At 43.1% G+C, this 16358-nt stretch overlaps 1 protein-coding gene across 1 annotated transcript in view; it reads right to left on the bottom strand.

Moving 5' to 3' along the window:
• LOC147634416 (putative H/ACA ribonucleoprotein complex subunit 1-like protein 1) overlaps window positions 1–8367 on the bottom strand; it is a 35945-nt gene extending 27578 nt beyond the window's left edge. Inside the window, exon 1 of the mRNA XM_086805574.1 lies at window positions 8100–8367. Within this exon, the coding sequence (XP_086661700.1) occupies window positions 8100–8262 (163 nt within the window). The 5' untranslated portion in view covers window positions 8263–8367. The remainder of the gene's footprint in view (window positions 1–8099) is intronic.
• Window positions 8368–16358: the final 7991 nt, after the last annotated feature.

Below are 16358 nucleotides of genomic sequence, written 5' to 3'. Positions count from 1 at the left end.
GAATAGATTCCCATGTCGAGAATAGAGTACATCCTTGTAATATGCGGAAGCTTCGGAGAAGGATCGGTACTTTAAAACTCAGAAATCAGCACTCTTTTCGCGACGGAATTAACGCACAAACTGAAAGGAGATGTGCAAAAAATAGAGAGAGAAGGGGGAGATGGAGAGGACACAGTATTGGGTCCCAATTACCCTCTGTAGGGCCCCCACCACGGATGGTGTATTTGCTTTATTAGAATGATGTAAATCTGAAAAACAAATACAGAAAACTCGACCTTTTCTTGGCTAGAAAATCCTGCCCTTGACCTTCAGAAGTCCACCCCTTTGCTTGGCAATCTCCTTGGCTTGACTGGCCCTTGATTGGCTTGAGCACTTGGTGAAAACTCAATGAATGATGGGATTATGGCTCTCTTCTATTTATACTACCCTTCAGGGGCAATCGGCCAACATAAGGGCAGGCGGCCAGCATCAGTTATGTCCCACAACTTGATATTCAGCATTTAATGCTGAAAAATCCCATTAAATGCTAGAAAAATTCCCATAATTCCTGGCATCACTTCCTGGGTGGCTGGACATCAAGCGCCTGCTTCTTCAGGGCTGGGCACATCTTTTGCCCACAATCCCAAAGCTGGGCAGCCTGTATGGGCTGCCTCATACATGCCCTACAGCCATTTAAAGGTTGTATGCTCCTGAAAATAGCCTTATCTTTGCCCAAGGGCTGTCCCACAGCCCTTCCATGGCTGGTGGGTCCAGCTTGGGCCTTCTTGCCCCTCATGGGGATGGTTTCACGCCATTCCCATGCCCATACTAATCTCCGGGGGAGCCCTATGGGCTGGCCCCTTGTCCTAAACATAATCTACGCAGTGATCTGGCATCCGGTACCGTACCAGATACACAGAACCACTGACATCATTCTAGAGGGAGACTCACAGCGCGGACTGGCACTGTTTCATGTGCAAGACAGTGCACACCTGACCTTAGACTCCTGTGCAGGACAATGCACACCTGACCTCGAACATCTGAGATGGATCCCTGGCTGACTCGTCTCGGACTGGGCTCACATGGGACCAGTTCACCATCCCAGGTCCTGCACCTTCTGTACAGAAATGTCTACGTGGCATCCAAGTGCGAGATGCACGTGACATCCCCTTCTGCTTAACTTGACGGAAGCTGCATAGCCTCCAAATAATCCGTCAATAATGCCAGATAGTCTTCGAAAAATTCTTTGTCGAGCCATACCGCTTCATGAGTTCCTCGGTCCTGAAACTTCGTGAGGAATTGTCGTAGTCTTCGGCCTGAGCCATGCTTGAAACAGTGCAGAAGGATCTGTTCTGGAACCATTACTTCTGCTTCATCAACAATGTCTGGTTCCGCTTCGTCTTTGACCTCTAAAGGGGATGAACCTGCATATGGCTTTAACCAACTGACATGAAATACATCGTGCATAGTCCAACTCGGAGGTAGCTTTAACTGCATAGACACCTCATTAATCTTTTTCCGGATGGGAAATGGTCCGAAGCTCCTGAAAGACAACTTTGGGCATCGCTTGCCCACCTGCTTCAATCTTTGCTTCGTAATCCGAAGATACACCCAATCCCCTTCCGAAAACTTCATGTCCCTTCGATCTTTATTGGCCTGTCGAGTGTAGGCTTCTTGCGCTTTAGCCAATCTGTCTTTAACGGACTCTAGGATCTCCTGGTAAGACTCCGTCACTCTGTTCGCCTCCGGTACTGAAGACGAAGTCCTGGTTAACAACGACTGGAAAGGCCTTCCAAACGCTGCCTCATATGGAGTCCTGCCAATAGCTGAAGAAAAAGAGTCATAACAGCTTGAACTAAAGGCAAAAACGATTCCCACTTACCTTGCTGATCATGGACATAACACTTCAGCACATCAAAGGCCAACTGGTTGTATATCTCTGTCTGGCCATCTGTCTGTGGGTGGAATGCACTGGAAAAATTCAGCTTAGCACCAAAATTATCAAACAATGCCCTCCAAAAATGACTGGTAAACTTGGCATCTCGGTCTGACACTATGGTTCTAGGAATCCCGCCAATCGGGTACCAATGCCGAATGAATAGCTGGGCAACCTCCTCGGCGGTCACATTGACCCTGCAAGGAATAAGCATAACAAATTTGCTAAACCTATCAACAATAGTTAAGCACTGCGTATTACGCTTACTCGAGCTAGGAGGCACATTTGTGACAAAGTCCATCGAAATGTCCTGGAAAGGACTCTCAGGAATTGGCAAAGGCTGTAACAACCCTATCTTCTTTCCACGAGGAGCTTTCACCTTTTGACAAATGTCACAGCGTTGTACATATGTAAACACATCACGCCTCATCTTTGGCCAATAGTATTGCCGTTCTAATTTCTCCAGAGTCGAATTCATGCCCCTATGACCACCTGTAAAGGCGTCATGAGCATCATGGAGAAGAGCTGCCCGGAATGATTTCATGACACATAGTCGGCCTTTGTAGAAAAGCCAACCATCGCGTATCAGAAAATGGCATGGCCCTGTGGCATCCAATGCCTGTTCCCACTGAGTACCGAATTCCTCGGAATCCGCGTACGTGTGCTTCATGTCTTCTAGTCCTGTACCAACAAGGTCAAGTCTAGTGGTGTGAATCGCAGATACTTGTCCCTTCTTGCTCAAAGCATCGGCCACTGGATTGGCCTTTCCTGGAAGGTACTCAATCATACCACCGAACTGCTGGAATATCTGACTCCAGCGGTGTTGTCGATCACTCCACTGTGCACTTGGCATCGTCTGAATCCAGCGCAATGCCTGATGGTCAGTGCGAACCTCGAAGTCACGGCCATACAGGAAATGTTTCCAATGTTTCAAGGCCTGTATAACTGCTAGGAGTTCACGATCATAGACTGAGTAGTTCTTTTCGGCGGGCAGTAACTTACGAGACATGTAAGATACCGGATGACCATTCTGTTGTAATACACCTCCAATTGCGATGTTACTCGCATCGGTGATCACTTGAAATGGTTCGTCCCACGAGGCAAGGGCTAAACAAGGCGCTTCTGACAAAGCCACCTTGAGGTTCTGGAATGCCTCCAACGCTCATGGAGTCATTCGAATCTTTTGCCTTCTTGTTTTCACTCCCTTTAGCAGATCGGTGAGGTCTGCCGAGAGGTCGGAAAACTTGTCAATGTGGGTGGAATATACCTGGCATATACCCACAAATGATCTAATGTCATAAGCTATCTGTGGTACTTCCTAGTTAACAATCTCGGCCACTTTAGCCGGATCCAGTCGAATGCCTTCAACACTAATTATATATCCCAAGTAATGTACCTGGAACAGATAAAATTCTGACTTCTTTTCATTGACGTAGAGCTCATTGCTTTCCAGCAACTTAAGGACTTTCTCCACATCAATGTCATGCTGCTCAACTGTAGCTGAAAATATGAGTATGTCGTCCAAAAATATGAACACACACTCTCCAATCAACACGCATCATCATGCGGTTAAATGTAGCTGGGGCGTTCGTCAAACCAAATGTCATGACCACAAATTCATAGTGGGCCCGTTCTATACGGAAGGCTGTTCTGGGGATGTCCCCCTCTACAGCAGCGGCCTTTGGAGGCTTCTTCGAACAATCCCGAGAAGTATGTCCTTTTGTGTGACAAAAGAAACATCTACCCTCCTTCTTGTACTGAGAAAGCTCCTCAGCACTCAACTTACCACCTGTCTTGCCTGCCTCCGCTTTCTGGTCTGGAGTAAGCTTAGACGCATTGTTCGAGTTCTTGGAGCCAGAGGCTCCCGAGCTCTGTCCTGGGGAAGACCCCGTCTGGTTCTGGCTTTTGCCCCCCGAGGCGTTAGCCTTGGGAGAAGCCGGCTGGGAAGTCTTGGGCTTGCCACCATTGTGTTTCATTTCTGCACTCTGCGCAAGCGAGAGTGCGTCCTCAAAGGTGGTTGGCCTAAACATACGCACCTCCCATTGGATTTGCGTGTCCAGGCCATACAAAAACTGCCCTTTCTTGTCTGAATCAGATAAGCCTAATTGTAGACACAAGATCAAAATTTTATTGGCAAACTGAAGGACTGGTTGCGCATTCTGACGCGCTCCCCTGAACTCGTCTTCGAGTCGCTCAAGGTAGTGGGGCGGTAGAAACCGCTGCTTAAGGTCGCGGACCAACTCATCCCACACATAAGCTGCCATACCTGCTCTGGTGTGGGCATGAGCCCACTGAGTCCACCAAGGAATGGCCTCACCTTTCAAGTACCAACTAGCTAAGATCACTTTGTCAGTATCTGTTTTCCTAACTGCGGCAAAGTAAGCTTCAAATTGATGTAACCATGAATAAAGAGTTGTGGGATCGAGTTTACCATTATACTTACTGAAATTCATTTTCTCGGGAAAATGATTCGAGGGCGCCGCCGGTGTCAATCTGGCGTCCAAAGCTTTGAGGTAAGGCTCGTGTTCCACGCGTCGCATGGCGTCGTCTTCTCGTTGTCGGATCTCCAATGCACGCATCTGCATCTCAAGCAAGGAGCTTGGCTACGGCTGTGACCCAGCGAGAGGGTCCCTGTGACGAGGATCTGGTATCTAGGATACGGAAGGAGAGGGAGGAGGAGATGGAAAACGCGACGCTGGCGAGCGAGAACGCTCCTCCAGAGCCAAGATCCGCGCCTTCTGCTCATCCAACTTGGCTGTCTGGTCTGCGATTGCTCGCATCATCTGCTGGAACATGTCTGTGACACTCAAGCCGGGTGCCCTAGCTGGGCTGCCTGGTGCACTCTGGTCCCATGGTTCTCGTTCTCTCTCGTCGCCGAAACTCGCCATAGCAAGAAAATGCAATTCCTTTCCGGAACGCAATCTGACCATCCACTATCTGTGTGGGAGACTTCCGGAGGCTTCCGGAGGCTAAAAACCAACTGTCCTTCGTCCTTCGAGGGACAGGAGTCACTCCCAAAGGGGTAGTCCACCGGTGTCTAAAAACCAACCACACGAGCAAAAAAATTTTCTGGTTTTCTTCGCTGAATCTTTGTCCTTGAAGTAGGCTCTCATACCACTGTAATATGCGGAAGCTTCGGAGAAGGATCGGTACTTCAAAACTCAGAAATCAGCACTCTTTTCGCGACGGAATTAACGCACAAACTGAAAGGAGATGTGCAGAAAATAGAGAGAGAAGGGGGAGATGGAGAGGACACAGTATTGGGTCCCAATTACCCTCTGTAGGGCCCCCACCACGGATGGTGTATTTGCTTTATTAGAATGATGTAAATCTGAAAAACAAATACAGAAAACTCGACCTTTTCTTGGCTGGAAAATCCTACCCTTGACCTTCAGAAGTCCACCCCTTTGCTTGGCAATCTCCTTGGCTTGACTGGCCCTTGATTGGCTTGAGCACTTGGTGAAAACTCAGATGAATGATGGGATTATGGCTCTCTTCTATTTATACTACCCTTCAGGGGCAGGCGGCCAGCATAAGGGCAGGCGGCCAGCATCAGTTATGTCCCACGACTGGATATTCAGCATTTAATGCTGAAAAATCCCATTAAATGCTGGAAAAATTCCCATAATTCCTGCGCATCACTTCCTGGGTGGCTGGACATCAAGCGCCTGCTTCTTAAGGGCTGGGCACATCTTTTGCCCACAATCCCAAAGCTGGGCAGCCTGTATGGGCTGCCCCATACATGCCCTACAGCCATTTAAAGGTTGTATGCTCCTGAAAATAGCCTTATCTTTGCCCAAGGGCTGTCCCACATGTTAGCACTTTCATCCCCAGTTTCTGCTCTTTATGGTGCCCATTTGGTCCCCTTTTGTATGGCCCTTGCTTGTGGGCTGGCCACCCCTTTTTTACTATTTTTCTGGGATTTTTCCCAGCCATTCTGGCATTTTTCCAGTCGGCCATGTCCAACAACTCCAGTCGGCCTGTTTATGAGCTCCAGTTGGCCAGCACTTCCCCACTATAAATAGTGGGTGCTGGCCTCTCATTTTTCATTGAGTCTTGTACATATTTGCTCCCTCACTTATGAGACTATCACTGTCTCTTGCTTGGGACTGTTTTGGTTCAGTATATTCAGCATAGTTTGCTCCATATCTCTCTCTCTCTTGCACTCTCTGTTCAGCACATTCTAGTGCCACTCTGCTTCCGCTTTGTGCACTCTTTCATGGTATCATCGCTCCAGGTTTAGCAACCTTTCTGCTGCCCCAGATTCAGCCCTGTTTTCAGCACCTTCTCCTCTGCGTTTTCTTCCAGATTCATAGCTTTTGCTGCTGCGTTTTCTGGACAGCATTCTGCTGGTCGTTTTTTCTTCAGATTGGCTTCACCGATTCAGCCGTCTAGCTCTTGTTGATCAGTGTTTCATTGCCCACTTGGAGATTGGACTGCAAGCGGCCTGTTGAGATGCATGAATCAATGCCAAGTTATGGTGGATCAAAAGCAATGGAATCCATAATGAAAGGAAGGATTAAGGAATTGAAAGACTCGATAAAATACTTGTTGCTAGTAAAAGAGCTCAAAGGTAATATCTAAATATCACATAAACTCACTACTGCGTCCATTGAGCATAAGGGCTTTAAATAACCAAGGTACAAGTAACTTTAACTCCTCAGAAACTTCACATTCCATAACTACCAAGTAACTCCATGAGTAACATCCATCTTGATATGACATCTTTTGACCCCTCTTTCACTAACAACCACGTGTTAACTCAAGATCAACATCATAACCTTTGACAACCATACACATGCCCCCGTGACCTACATGAAGCTGGTCGACTTGCCCACGACCTGCTTGCAAAAGGGCAAATGCACCCTATATAAAGGGTGCCTCCTCTTCCCCTAAAATCATTCGAGACAACTTAAGGCGATTTAGCAATCTCCTAGGGAGCACAAGCAAATCGACGTTTTGCTTCAGCCCTACAATCCAAGCACCCGGAGGTCCAACACTCAAAAGGCAGCCTACTCCAGCAAAGCTCCAGCTCAAATTAGCAAGTTCTCGCCTCCAGATTCACAGGCCGACACTCAGCCCACGTTATTCTCAAGTTGAGGATCAAATCTGCATTGGATAAAATTCAATATCATAATGAAGTAAATAGACAGCAAGGTGAGGGCATTCTGTGGGTAACTACTAGGACACAACTGGGTGTCTAGTGTGCTCTCTCTCCTCTTTAGGATCGAGGTTATGCACCAAACCAATTAGTTGCACAAATTAATCATGGATCTTTTGCTAGGAAGATAGAGCACTCATTGTTGACAAGGAGAGACCCATCACCACTTAAAACAGCAGCAAGAGACCCATAGAAGTTTAGAACACTTCCTTTGCTGGGAACGTTTACAAAAATGGAGCAAATACTGCAAAGAAGCACCAGAAACTGCCTTATTAATCGAGAGTGAAAATTGTGTATCCAGTAGAGGACACGCTCATCCAGTAAAAGCTCTAATTGGTGATTTGAAGCCCTATTGGAATCAGATGTCCTACCATTGCACTCTCATTGTTTAGGTGGCTACTCTCTATGATGGAGTAGCACATATGTGTACTCCATGTTAATGAGTGCAACCTTAGATTCCCATCAGGGAGATTGATGTTAGCAGTTAACAAAGCATTACTCAAAGAGACACTCATGCCCCATGATGAAGGCAAGCATCTCAGATATGTGGTGGAATAGAGATGGCCATAAACATACTGGTATTCCCGTACTATTCCGAACTTTCCAAAAAAACCTGACCGACCCGAGACATATCCTTTTATATCAGACGTACAGTTCATGACAGCTCATGAAACCAACAAGGAGGTGGAGTTCTGAAATCGATAGTGACAAAGCAGGACTCCACAAGACCACCACAAAGGTATCTGCACGGAATGCTGCTGACTTGGAGAGCCGATGTGTTCATTTCTGCCAGTTCTAAGTTCGTGACGGTTTCCTTTGGTCTCTTTGCCCTGAATTATGTACTTACTCAAGGAAAGCTTGAGATTGCAAAGATTAGTATGCAGGATGACCGAACGGCATTTCATCAAGAACAAATGCGTGGGAGCACTAGGGGTGTTTCACAAGCTCGAATGGCTGCCTTAACAGAAGGCCAGAAGTAAACGTAAGTTAACGCGCCCAGAGGACTGTAAAAAAGGAGCGTACCGACGACTTCAGACGGGGGTCCTTCATCGCGCTGACCACGTCCTCCGCCAAAGCCACCTCGAAAGCCGCCTCTGCCGCCACCCCCTCGCCCGCCTCCTCTGAAATCTCCCCCGCCGCGCCCTCCCCCTCGCCCCCTGAAGCTACTGTTCCCCGGTGGCCTCATTCGTCTTCCTTATTTCGCGCTGTCACAGGATTGCGTTATGGGGTTTTAGGTTTTGCGCCGGCGATAGATCTTAGCACCTTGTATCAAAAGACCTTGCCGTTATAGAGTTTTAGGTTTTGCGATATCCACACACCTTAGTTAACATTTTATTTTATTTTTTTGAAAAAAGAAAAACTATATTAAACTTGTGAAAGTATCTCATCTGAGATCTTCCAAAAAAAAAGATGCTAGAGAGTATTGGACTAAGAGGTAACTAAAGTGCAACAAGAAAAAGAATTGCCAAAAAAAAAACTACCATAAAGAGGGGCATCATCACAATGGCTAAAGTCTACCTCAAGCATTGTTGGGCCATGGTCAAAACAGTAATGTGGTGTAGTAAACTCCCTAGAGTGAACATAATATGTGTAATAATACTGCAGCTTGTGGAGTCTAGTGGCCGCATCATGCACCTACTGACCAACAATTATGAGTCCATAGTTACTAGTGTTGAGGGTCTGTTTCCATAAGACTTCAATCTGCTTCTGATTGTTCTTTGCCACTTTGATTTACAGATGAGTAATGTATGACACCAAGTGACAATAAGTACATTTAGAGGATTAATAATTAGACCTTGAAAAACAACAAGATTTCCAAATTGCCTATATTGCTTCAACTCTCTAAGAACATTTCATGTGTCAAACATCATCTCATGAACATCCCATCATGAATTTCTCCCAATAAAATTTCCTTCCATAATTGTGAACAGCCTGCACTAGACAACACACAAAGTCCCAGACCTCTCTGTTGGCTATGCAAGAGAGATGTTGCAACATTTCAATCTCTTTATAGCATCTCTTACGTATACCATAAGACATCACATAGAGGAGAGCTCTCTGTCTACTTGAAACGGCATGATTCTACATACTATTTTGCAAAGCCATCTGTCCTTTTTTGTCAGGAATTTATTAATAAAACCTATTTCCATTCTCTTATGCACTAGCCAAGTTAAGCCACTACGGGTCACCCTTATCTTACAGACCTCTGGAGAGGGAAGAGCTCAAATAGCTGACCATTGAAACTATAACTCTTACTAATGCTACACGTCCAAAACTCTTATTGATGCTACACCCTCGCCTAATAAGTGAACTCGGGACCAAGACCCATGTCTTGGAGGAACTGAGGACAAAGGGCCACTCACGTTTCTCCAAAATCAATTTAAAATTTGAAGAAAATGAAGTCATGTCTATTGCATTTGGCACATTCCATTCCTTCCCACGTATCAATAATCATAGCATCCAAATATATATCTACCCTTGATAAAACCCTTCTATTCTAGTCTAATCCAATGTTGTAGGTTTTCAAAGAGTCTTCTAGCCAAGGCTTTGGCAAAGATTTTATATCTTACATTTAGATTAATCAAAGGCCTCCAATTAGACACAATACATCCTTGTCTCTTTTTTCGGGGAGACTAGCTTAATAACACCTGCATTTAGACTAGGGGAAGAGTTCCACTTGAAATAGAGAACTTATAGAGCATCATAACAACTTTAGAAACTAATTTCCAAAATGTCTACCTACAGAGCATCATAAACAACTTTAGAAACCAATTTCCAAAATGTCTTTAAAATTTATGCTATTTTGCCATCTTTCATGGCTTTGATTGTAGCTTCAAGCTGCCCCATCGAAAAGGGAAGGTCCAACAAAGTAGAAAGGGCGTGAGGAATGGTAACCTCTCATAGCAAGTGAGATTCTACTCTTTAAGATCATTTTTCTCCTCCCCAATGTCTTCCCTTACCTAAGGTCTTTCTTTATCCCTTGAAAAGTTCATCTAATCTTTTAATAAAACTTTACTCATTCTTCCAAGTAGTCTAGCATTCTACATTGCTTGAGATAATTTTTATATTGTGTTCATAATGTATCATAGTACTCTCACTCTAAGACCTTATTGGACCTTTGGTTTAGTCCCTATTCTTTTTCCAAGGGTCTTAATTCATTTGATTTACTTGAACTAGAACCTTCATTAGCCATAATTCTATCAATCCATGATTTTCTCTCTCTAAGGTTTCACTATCTCTTTCTAGCTTCTTTATCTCTCTCTAGGTTTCCTCTCGGACATTTGAGCTTTTTATTTAATCCGTTCCTTTCTAAATTTGGTTCCTTCATAGACATTTATACCCTTATTCATTAACTTATATTTAATCTAATTTCTAAGGAGACAAATTCCATTAGTAGGGGCATTCTCTCTCTAAAATGACTAGGCTTACTAGTTTTAGGGTCATATTCACATGGCTTATATAATTTGTTAGGAGTCTAATGTGTAATAATCCAATTATTTTACTGACTCTTCTAAATATTTATATGGGTAAAATTTAGGGTATGCGTTTACATGAACAATTGTGTATTTGACTTACAGCTTTTTAAGCATGCTTGAACCTCATCTTTATAGACTTAGCCTCTTCTTTCTTTAAAAAAAAATCATTAAGTCTAAGGCTAGATTTAGAGTTTCTTCTAAGCTAAAATTCACACTTCACAACTATGGTAAAAGATTTTTAAAATCTAGTTGAAATGGGAATAGCAACCATCTTATGTGCATTTTCTCTGGTGCACAATTAGAGGATGCAACCTCGAATAAGAATCTTATAATTCCATCCGATTTAATTTATTATTGGACTAAATTTAAAGATTAAAATAACCTATGGGCTTAGTTTAACAAAAGATTAAAACTATTCGTGTGAGAAAGGGAGATAAAACGAGTCTAAGTGCACATTTTTAAGAAACTCTAATTTTGATACCCAAAATAATTACCCTTTTATGGCTTTAATGATTCCAAACACCTAAGATTATTCTATCCCTATCCAAAGTCAAAATTAAGGTATGCCCATTTGGAAGTATGCTTCCAAAGCTTCCTAGTAAGATTGTCAAAATATAGTCTATCCTTTTTATCCTAAGCTTTGGAAGTATGCTTCCAAAGCTTCCTAGTAAGATTGTCAAAATATAGTCTATCCTTTTTATCCTAAGGTTCACTGCAATACAAAGAGCATAAATGATAAAAAGAAATCATGTGCAAAGGTTTGGTTAAAGGCTTATCCTATGGGTAACTGTTTAAAGGCTACAACAAGGTCAATCTATTTAAATTGGCCTATTTAATAGTTTCCAAGGGCATATGGTAGATGCTTATGATAATAAAATCAATTTTTATTTACTACCAAATAACAGAGTTCTAGAAAAGAATTAAATTGAAAAGCAAGGATTTAAAATATCAAAAAGGGTACTTATACTTTACCAAATTCAATCGTTTGAAAACTTAGATGATTTGATTACTTGTAAAAGATGATGTTGATGCATTGCAGACTGCAGTAGATGTAACACTCCAAAGCCTTGCTTCCTTCTAGCCTTGGAATTAGTGCCCCCACAAGCTTCAATGTGAAATAGATTGCTAGTTTGACCAGTTTTGCTCTAGTACAATGACATGTAAGGATACTAGGGGAATACTGCAAGACTATTAATGATGAAAATAATAGCTTTGGGGAGCATAATAGTAGGCATGGAGATTTGAAGCAAATGGGACCCTTTTTATAAATGATAGCCCCTTCGCATGCATGTATATGACCCTATTTGGTTTTCAACCTTTGTCCCTTAAACCATACTCTAATTAATTAATTTATCCAAGGGTTCATACCAAAGCTAGGTCAATTTTAATTTATTTTTGCCAAGTGCTATCAACATTTTGGCCCATGTGTGGTGCTAGACTCATTTAGGGAGTCCGCTTTTACAAATTCTTTTAGGATCAACGAGTTTCCATATATGTGCATTTGTGTACATGTGTGCACAAATGTGTGCAGCCCCTTCAGATACATGTATATGACCCTATTTAGTATAGCCCCCATCTAGGCAAGTTAACCTCATACATACTCAAGTAAAAGGTGGCTTTACTAATACATGCTCAAGTCTAAGGTGGCTCTACTAAAATGAACTAAATCTTCTTAAGTTTATCTAAGGCAAGTGAGCTACCACTTGCCAATTCAAAACCATCAACCACAATCCACTGACTACTCAACAAACACCATGTGTGCAAGACCACTTACCACATTCCACATAACACTTGCCCAATTCCACTTGTATTGCTCAAACCCCTGGTTTTCCAACCTTTTCCCCTTAAACCATACTCTACTTTATTTATCCAAAGGTGCATACCAAAGCGAGGTTAATTTTAGTTTATTTTTGCCAAGTACTATCAACATTTTGGCTCATGCTATTGGCCCTATGCTAAAACCCGTAAAACCCACATGCTGGACTCATCTATGAGATTTGATTTTTATAAATTCTTATAGGATCAATGAGCTTCCATATATGTATATTTATGTACATGTGGGCACTAATATTATTATTTAACCTTGTTTAATTTTTTTCACTGCATGTGAATCTTATATCTTTAGGTCAAAATTAATGCTCCTATCTAAATGTTAGTTTTTCCAAGGCTTTTACTTAACTCAAACAATTTCCCATGTGTCCACTCAATTTATTTCACATTTTATTTCACTTCAAAAGTACATAATTTTGTCATTTTTTAAGCCAAAATCCCTTTTCTTATAATTTCTTTTTATATGGGTAGGAGGGATCTTACATTTTCCCCAACTTAATCATGGAGATGTCCTGATCTCATGAACTAGGAATAGTCTTTGGCTAGATCATCCTCTTTTTCCTAAGTTGTATCCTCAACATGGAAAAACTTCCACTTACCCAATTATTCTTAAAATCCTATTTTGCAAAGGCTTTTCTCTACCATCCAGGATTTCTTTAGGGTCTAGTTCCAAATGTCCTTGTATATATCTATCTATATCTATGTGTGTATATCTATCTCAGTCATGCGGTTTTGAAAATTATCAAAAAACACTGATTCATCATATAATTTGCTCTCTCTCTCTCTCTCTCTCTCTCTCTCTCTCTCTCTCTCTCTCGTACATTATCTATTTTTAGCTGAATGATTTTGAAAATTGTTATTAAACTTTGATTTGCTATATAAAATATCATTTTTTTAAATATCAAAGAAATAGGTTTTGTCAGTATTCACAATAGCATTGTTGTTGTGCATGGCAAGGCATAATGGATCTTTTGACAAAGCGGACGCCCTGTCAAAAACTTTGCCATAGAATTAGTGAACTTGTTGAGGATGACATCATAGAAAATGAACTTGGTCGCCCCAAAAGGTAATGGTGAAACTTTTTAACAGTGTAGACCATGGCCAACCCTTCTCTTTCTGCAATGGTATAATTCTATTCTGCTTTGTTTAATTGACGATGACTGAAATCCCTATTGTATTCTCCGGGTTGAGCCAGTACGTAACCAATTTTGCAAAGGCAGAGGCGTCTATGTTGTTGAAAGTAGGAAATCCAAGTATTAGTAGTGTGGTGGATTTAATCATTTTAGACAAAGCTAGAGTGGAGTGTCTAGCATGGTGACACATGGCCCTTAGGTTTTTGAGATACTTCGCAATAGGGTGGTCTACTCGATGTGGGGCTGTTGTGGATTTTGGTTCTATCTTTTGAGGAAGTTTCTCAAGGAGTGCTTGGTTGTCTAGACCTCTATCAAGCTCTTGGGTTTCCTCAGTTGGTTGAAAGTTCGGCATAGGGGAACCTTCAGCAATATGTACCGCTTGAGGCTCCTCATCCAATCTTGACACTCCTTAACCAACTCCTAAGTAGCCTTTACCCTTTCCTTCTCTTCAATATTCGGCCAAATTTCGGGTTAGTCGGTTGGGATCTATTTGCCCTCTTGCTTGAGGGGCTGACGGTAGAATCTTTTCCTCATCAGATGAGGAAGATGACACATTGGTGGTTGTCCCCTCGTCGAACCCACTCTTTATGAGGACCACACGACTATCCCCTTTGCCAATCTTTGTGGCCTTTTTCTTTTGCGAGTGCTTAGTTGCGTGTGCTTGTTCAGGGACTTCTTTAGGGAATAAAATCCTTGCATGTCTTGGGTTTTCCTGATTTTGTGTTGTAGATGCTTTGATGGCAGCATGAGCTGTGGCTCTCCTTCTACTTTTCATTTTGGTGATCGCATTTAGAGGCACTGTGTGAATGAAGCCATCTTTCACACTTCGCAAGTTAAGCCTGGTGCTAGGTTTAGCTTCATTGCCCTTCCCAAGTGTATCCATTCTCAATGGACAATCCTTGTATATATGGTCTATCCCACATCTTGTGCATAAAAGAGTTAAGGTAGAAATGCTCATAGGAGTACTACTCATCCCTTTCTTGATTGGACACTCAACTATTCAATGAGGTCCCACACAATGATAGCATTGCATAGGTGGTCGTTTAGCCATGTTATTCAAGTCTTGTCCCCTTGGGGTTGGGGTTGCTAGGTACACAGGGTACATATGTTCACCCTCCATCACATAGTGACTTAGGATCTTCGAGGGTGGAATGCCTGACTCAATGGGTTCAAAGGTGGTATTGCTAATTGCTTCTCCCTCCTCCCCTTCCTCAAAGATCTCTGTCAAGGTCCACTAGTGAACACGGGAAATTTGAGGTAATGGAGGTTATGGTGGTAGGAATGAGGGCAGTAAGGGTATCTCTGGCACCCTAAGAATTCCTCTCGGGGCCACTTCATAGCCTAGTTGTGCATTGTGTTGCTGGGGCCGGCCTTGCCAGCCGGTTGTCTAGGGTTTAGAGGCAATGCCTAGGATAGAGCTCGTGCGCTTAAGTGGCCCTTTGGTGGTAACAATTAGAGGTCTCGTGATTACCCCACCTTTGGCAGTAAGTATAGTAGAGAGTTGGTCGGGATCTCAAATGTGGACACTCCGTACTAGTGTGGTTAGCTCGACAAATTAGGCACCATACTAGTTCTCTCTTTGGGTAAAGATGGGGTTTCCCAACTTGGTCATGATCTTGGCATGTTCTCTAGTGTTGGGTCATTTGTTGCATTAGTGTAGCTGCTAACTGCTCCACTTGTTGTCATGAAGAGTACTCTTTTCCTTTTCCTCCAGATTTTGTGCTAGTAGTTTTGAAAGATGCTTCAGAAGTTCCCTTGTGCAATTCTCAAGAACTCGTTCCCTCATGCAATTCTTGGGAATGATTTCCCTTAAAATTATCCTCGAAATCCATGGCACTCCTGTAGCATTGCTCAAAGAAGTGTGGGCTAGAGCATACAGTAAGTTGTGTAGGGTTACATCTTCGAGGTCCTCTAGGAATTGCTTGATCAGTCTTTCGCTAGAGAACTTGTCTCTATCATTACAATGAGAATGGAGATATATTTCCCAGTTGATATAGTCTCGGAGAGATCCTCCATCTCCTTGTTTTACGTTGTGTAACTATTCAATTGGACTCCATCGCGTTCCTTGTCTTGAATATCCCACTTTGAAAGCCTCTTTCAAGGCATCAAATGTAGCCTCTTGGCTTCCACCTTCAATGATCAAAACCACTGTCTTACATTTCCATCTAGGGCACTCACCTTAACTTGATTGTCTACATGGCCAAATGCCTTACAAATCTGGTTAAACATTTCCAGATGGGGTATCGGGTCTCAAAAGTCCCATCAAACTTAGTGAATCAGTTTAGAGATGTGGGTTGGTTTATTCCTCTCCTGTCTTGGCCCTTGCATTGACTGATGAGCACGTGCTGGTGGTGCAATTCTTGAAGTTACCCCCTCCCTATTTCCATGGCTATCCTCAACATTTCCAGTGTCACTCTTGCCATGGCTGGTGTTGGTGCAGGTTGGGGTATGATGGGTGGGGGAGCTAGGTCTTGAGGATAGTATCCCATCTGTGGCCCTTGCCTCAGTGGGTGGTTTAGTGTGTGCTACATAGGGATCCACATGTTATCCAGGATACGTTATGTGAGGCAGATAGTGGTTGTACATAGGTGCTATGTACTGGCTAAAATGTCTCTTTCTCTTTGATGTGAGGTCTCTAGACCTTGGTGAGGTGGCTCCTGACCTAGGTTTGGTGTTGGCCTATGGTCTTGGTTTAATCTTCCGTTATAGTAGTCGGCATGGCTCCCCAGACTACTAGATTAGTTTGGATTAGGTTACTGGGGCTCTGCCCCACCTCTGGCCTAGGATCTAGCATAGGTGTGGTAGTTCTCTCTGGCGGCTGACATTCCATGCATGTGTCTCTA

This window comes from Cibotium barometz, chromosome 11 (assembly GCF_041138505.1).
Source record: "Cibotium barometz isolate CiBa-2024 chromosome 11, ASM4113850v1, whole genome shotgun sequence".
Classification (NCBI taxonomy): domain Eukaryota; kingdom Viridiplantae; phylum Streptophyta; class Polypodiopsida; order Cyatheales; family Cibotiaceae; genus Cibotium; species Cibotium barometz.
This window is presented reverse-complemented; position numbering and strand designations above follow the sequence as displayed.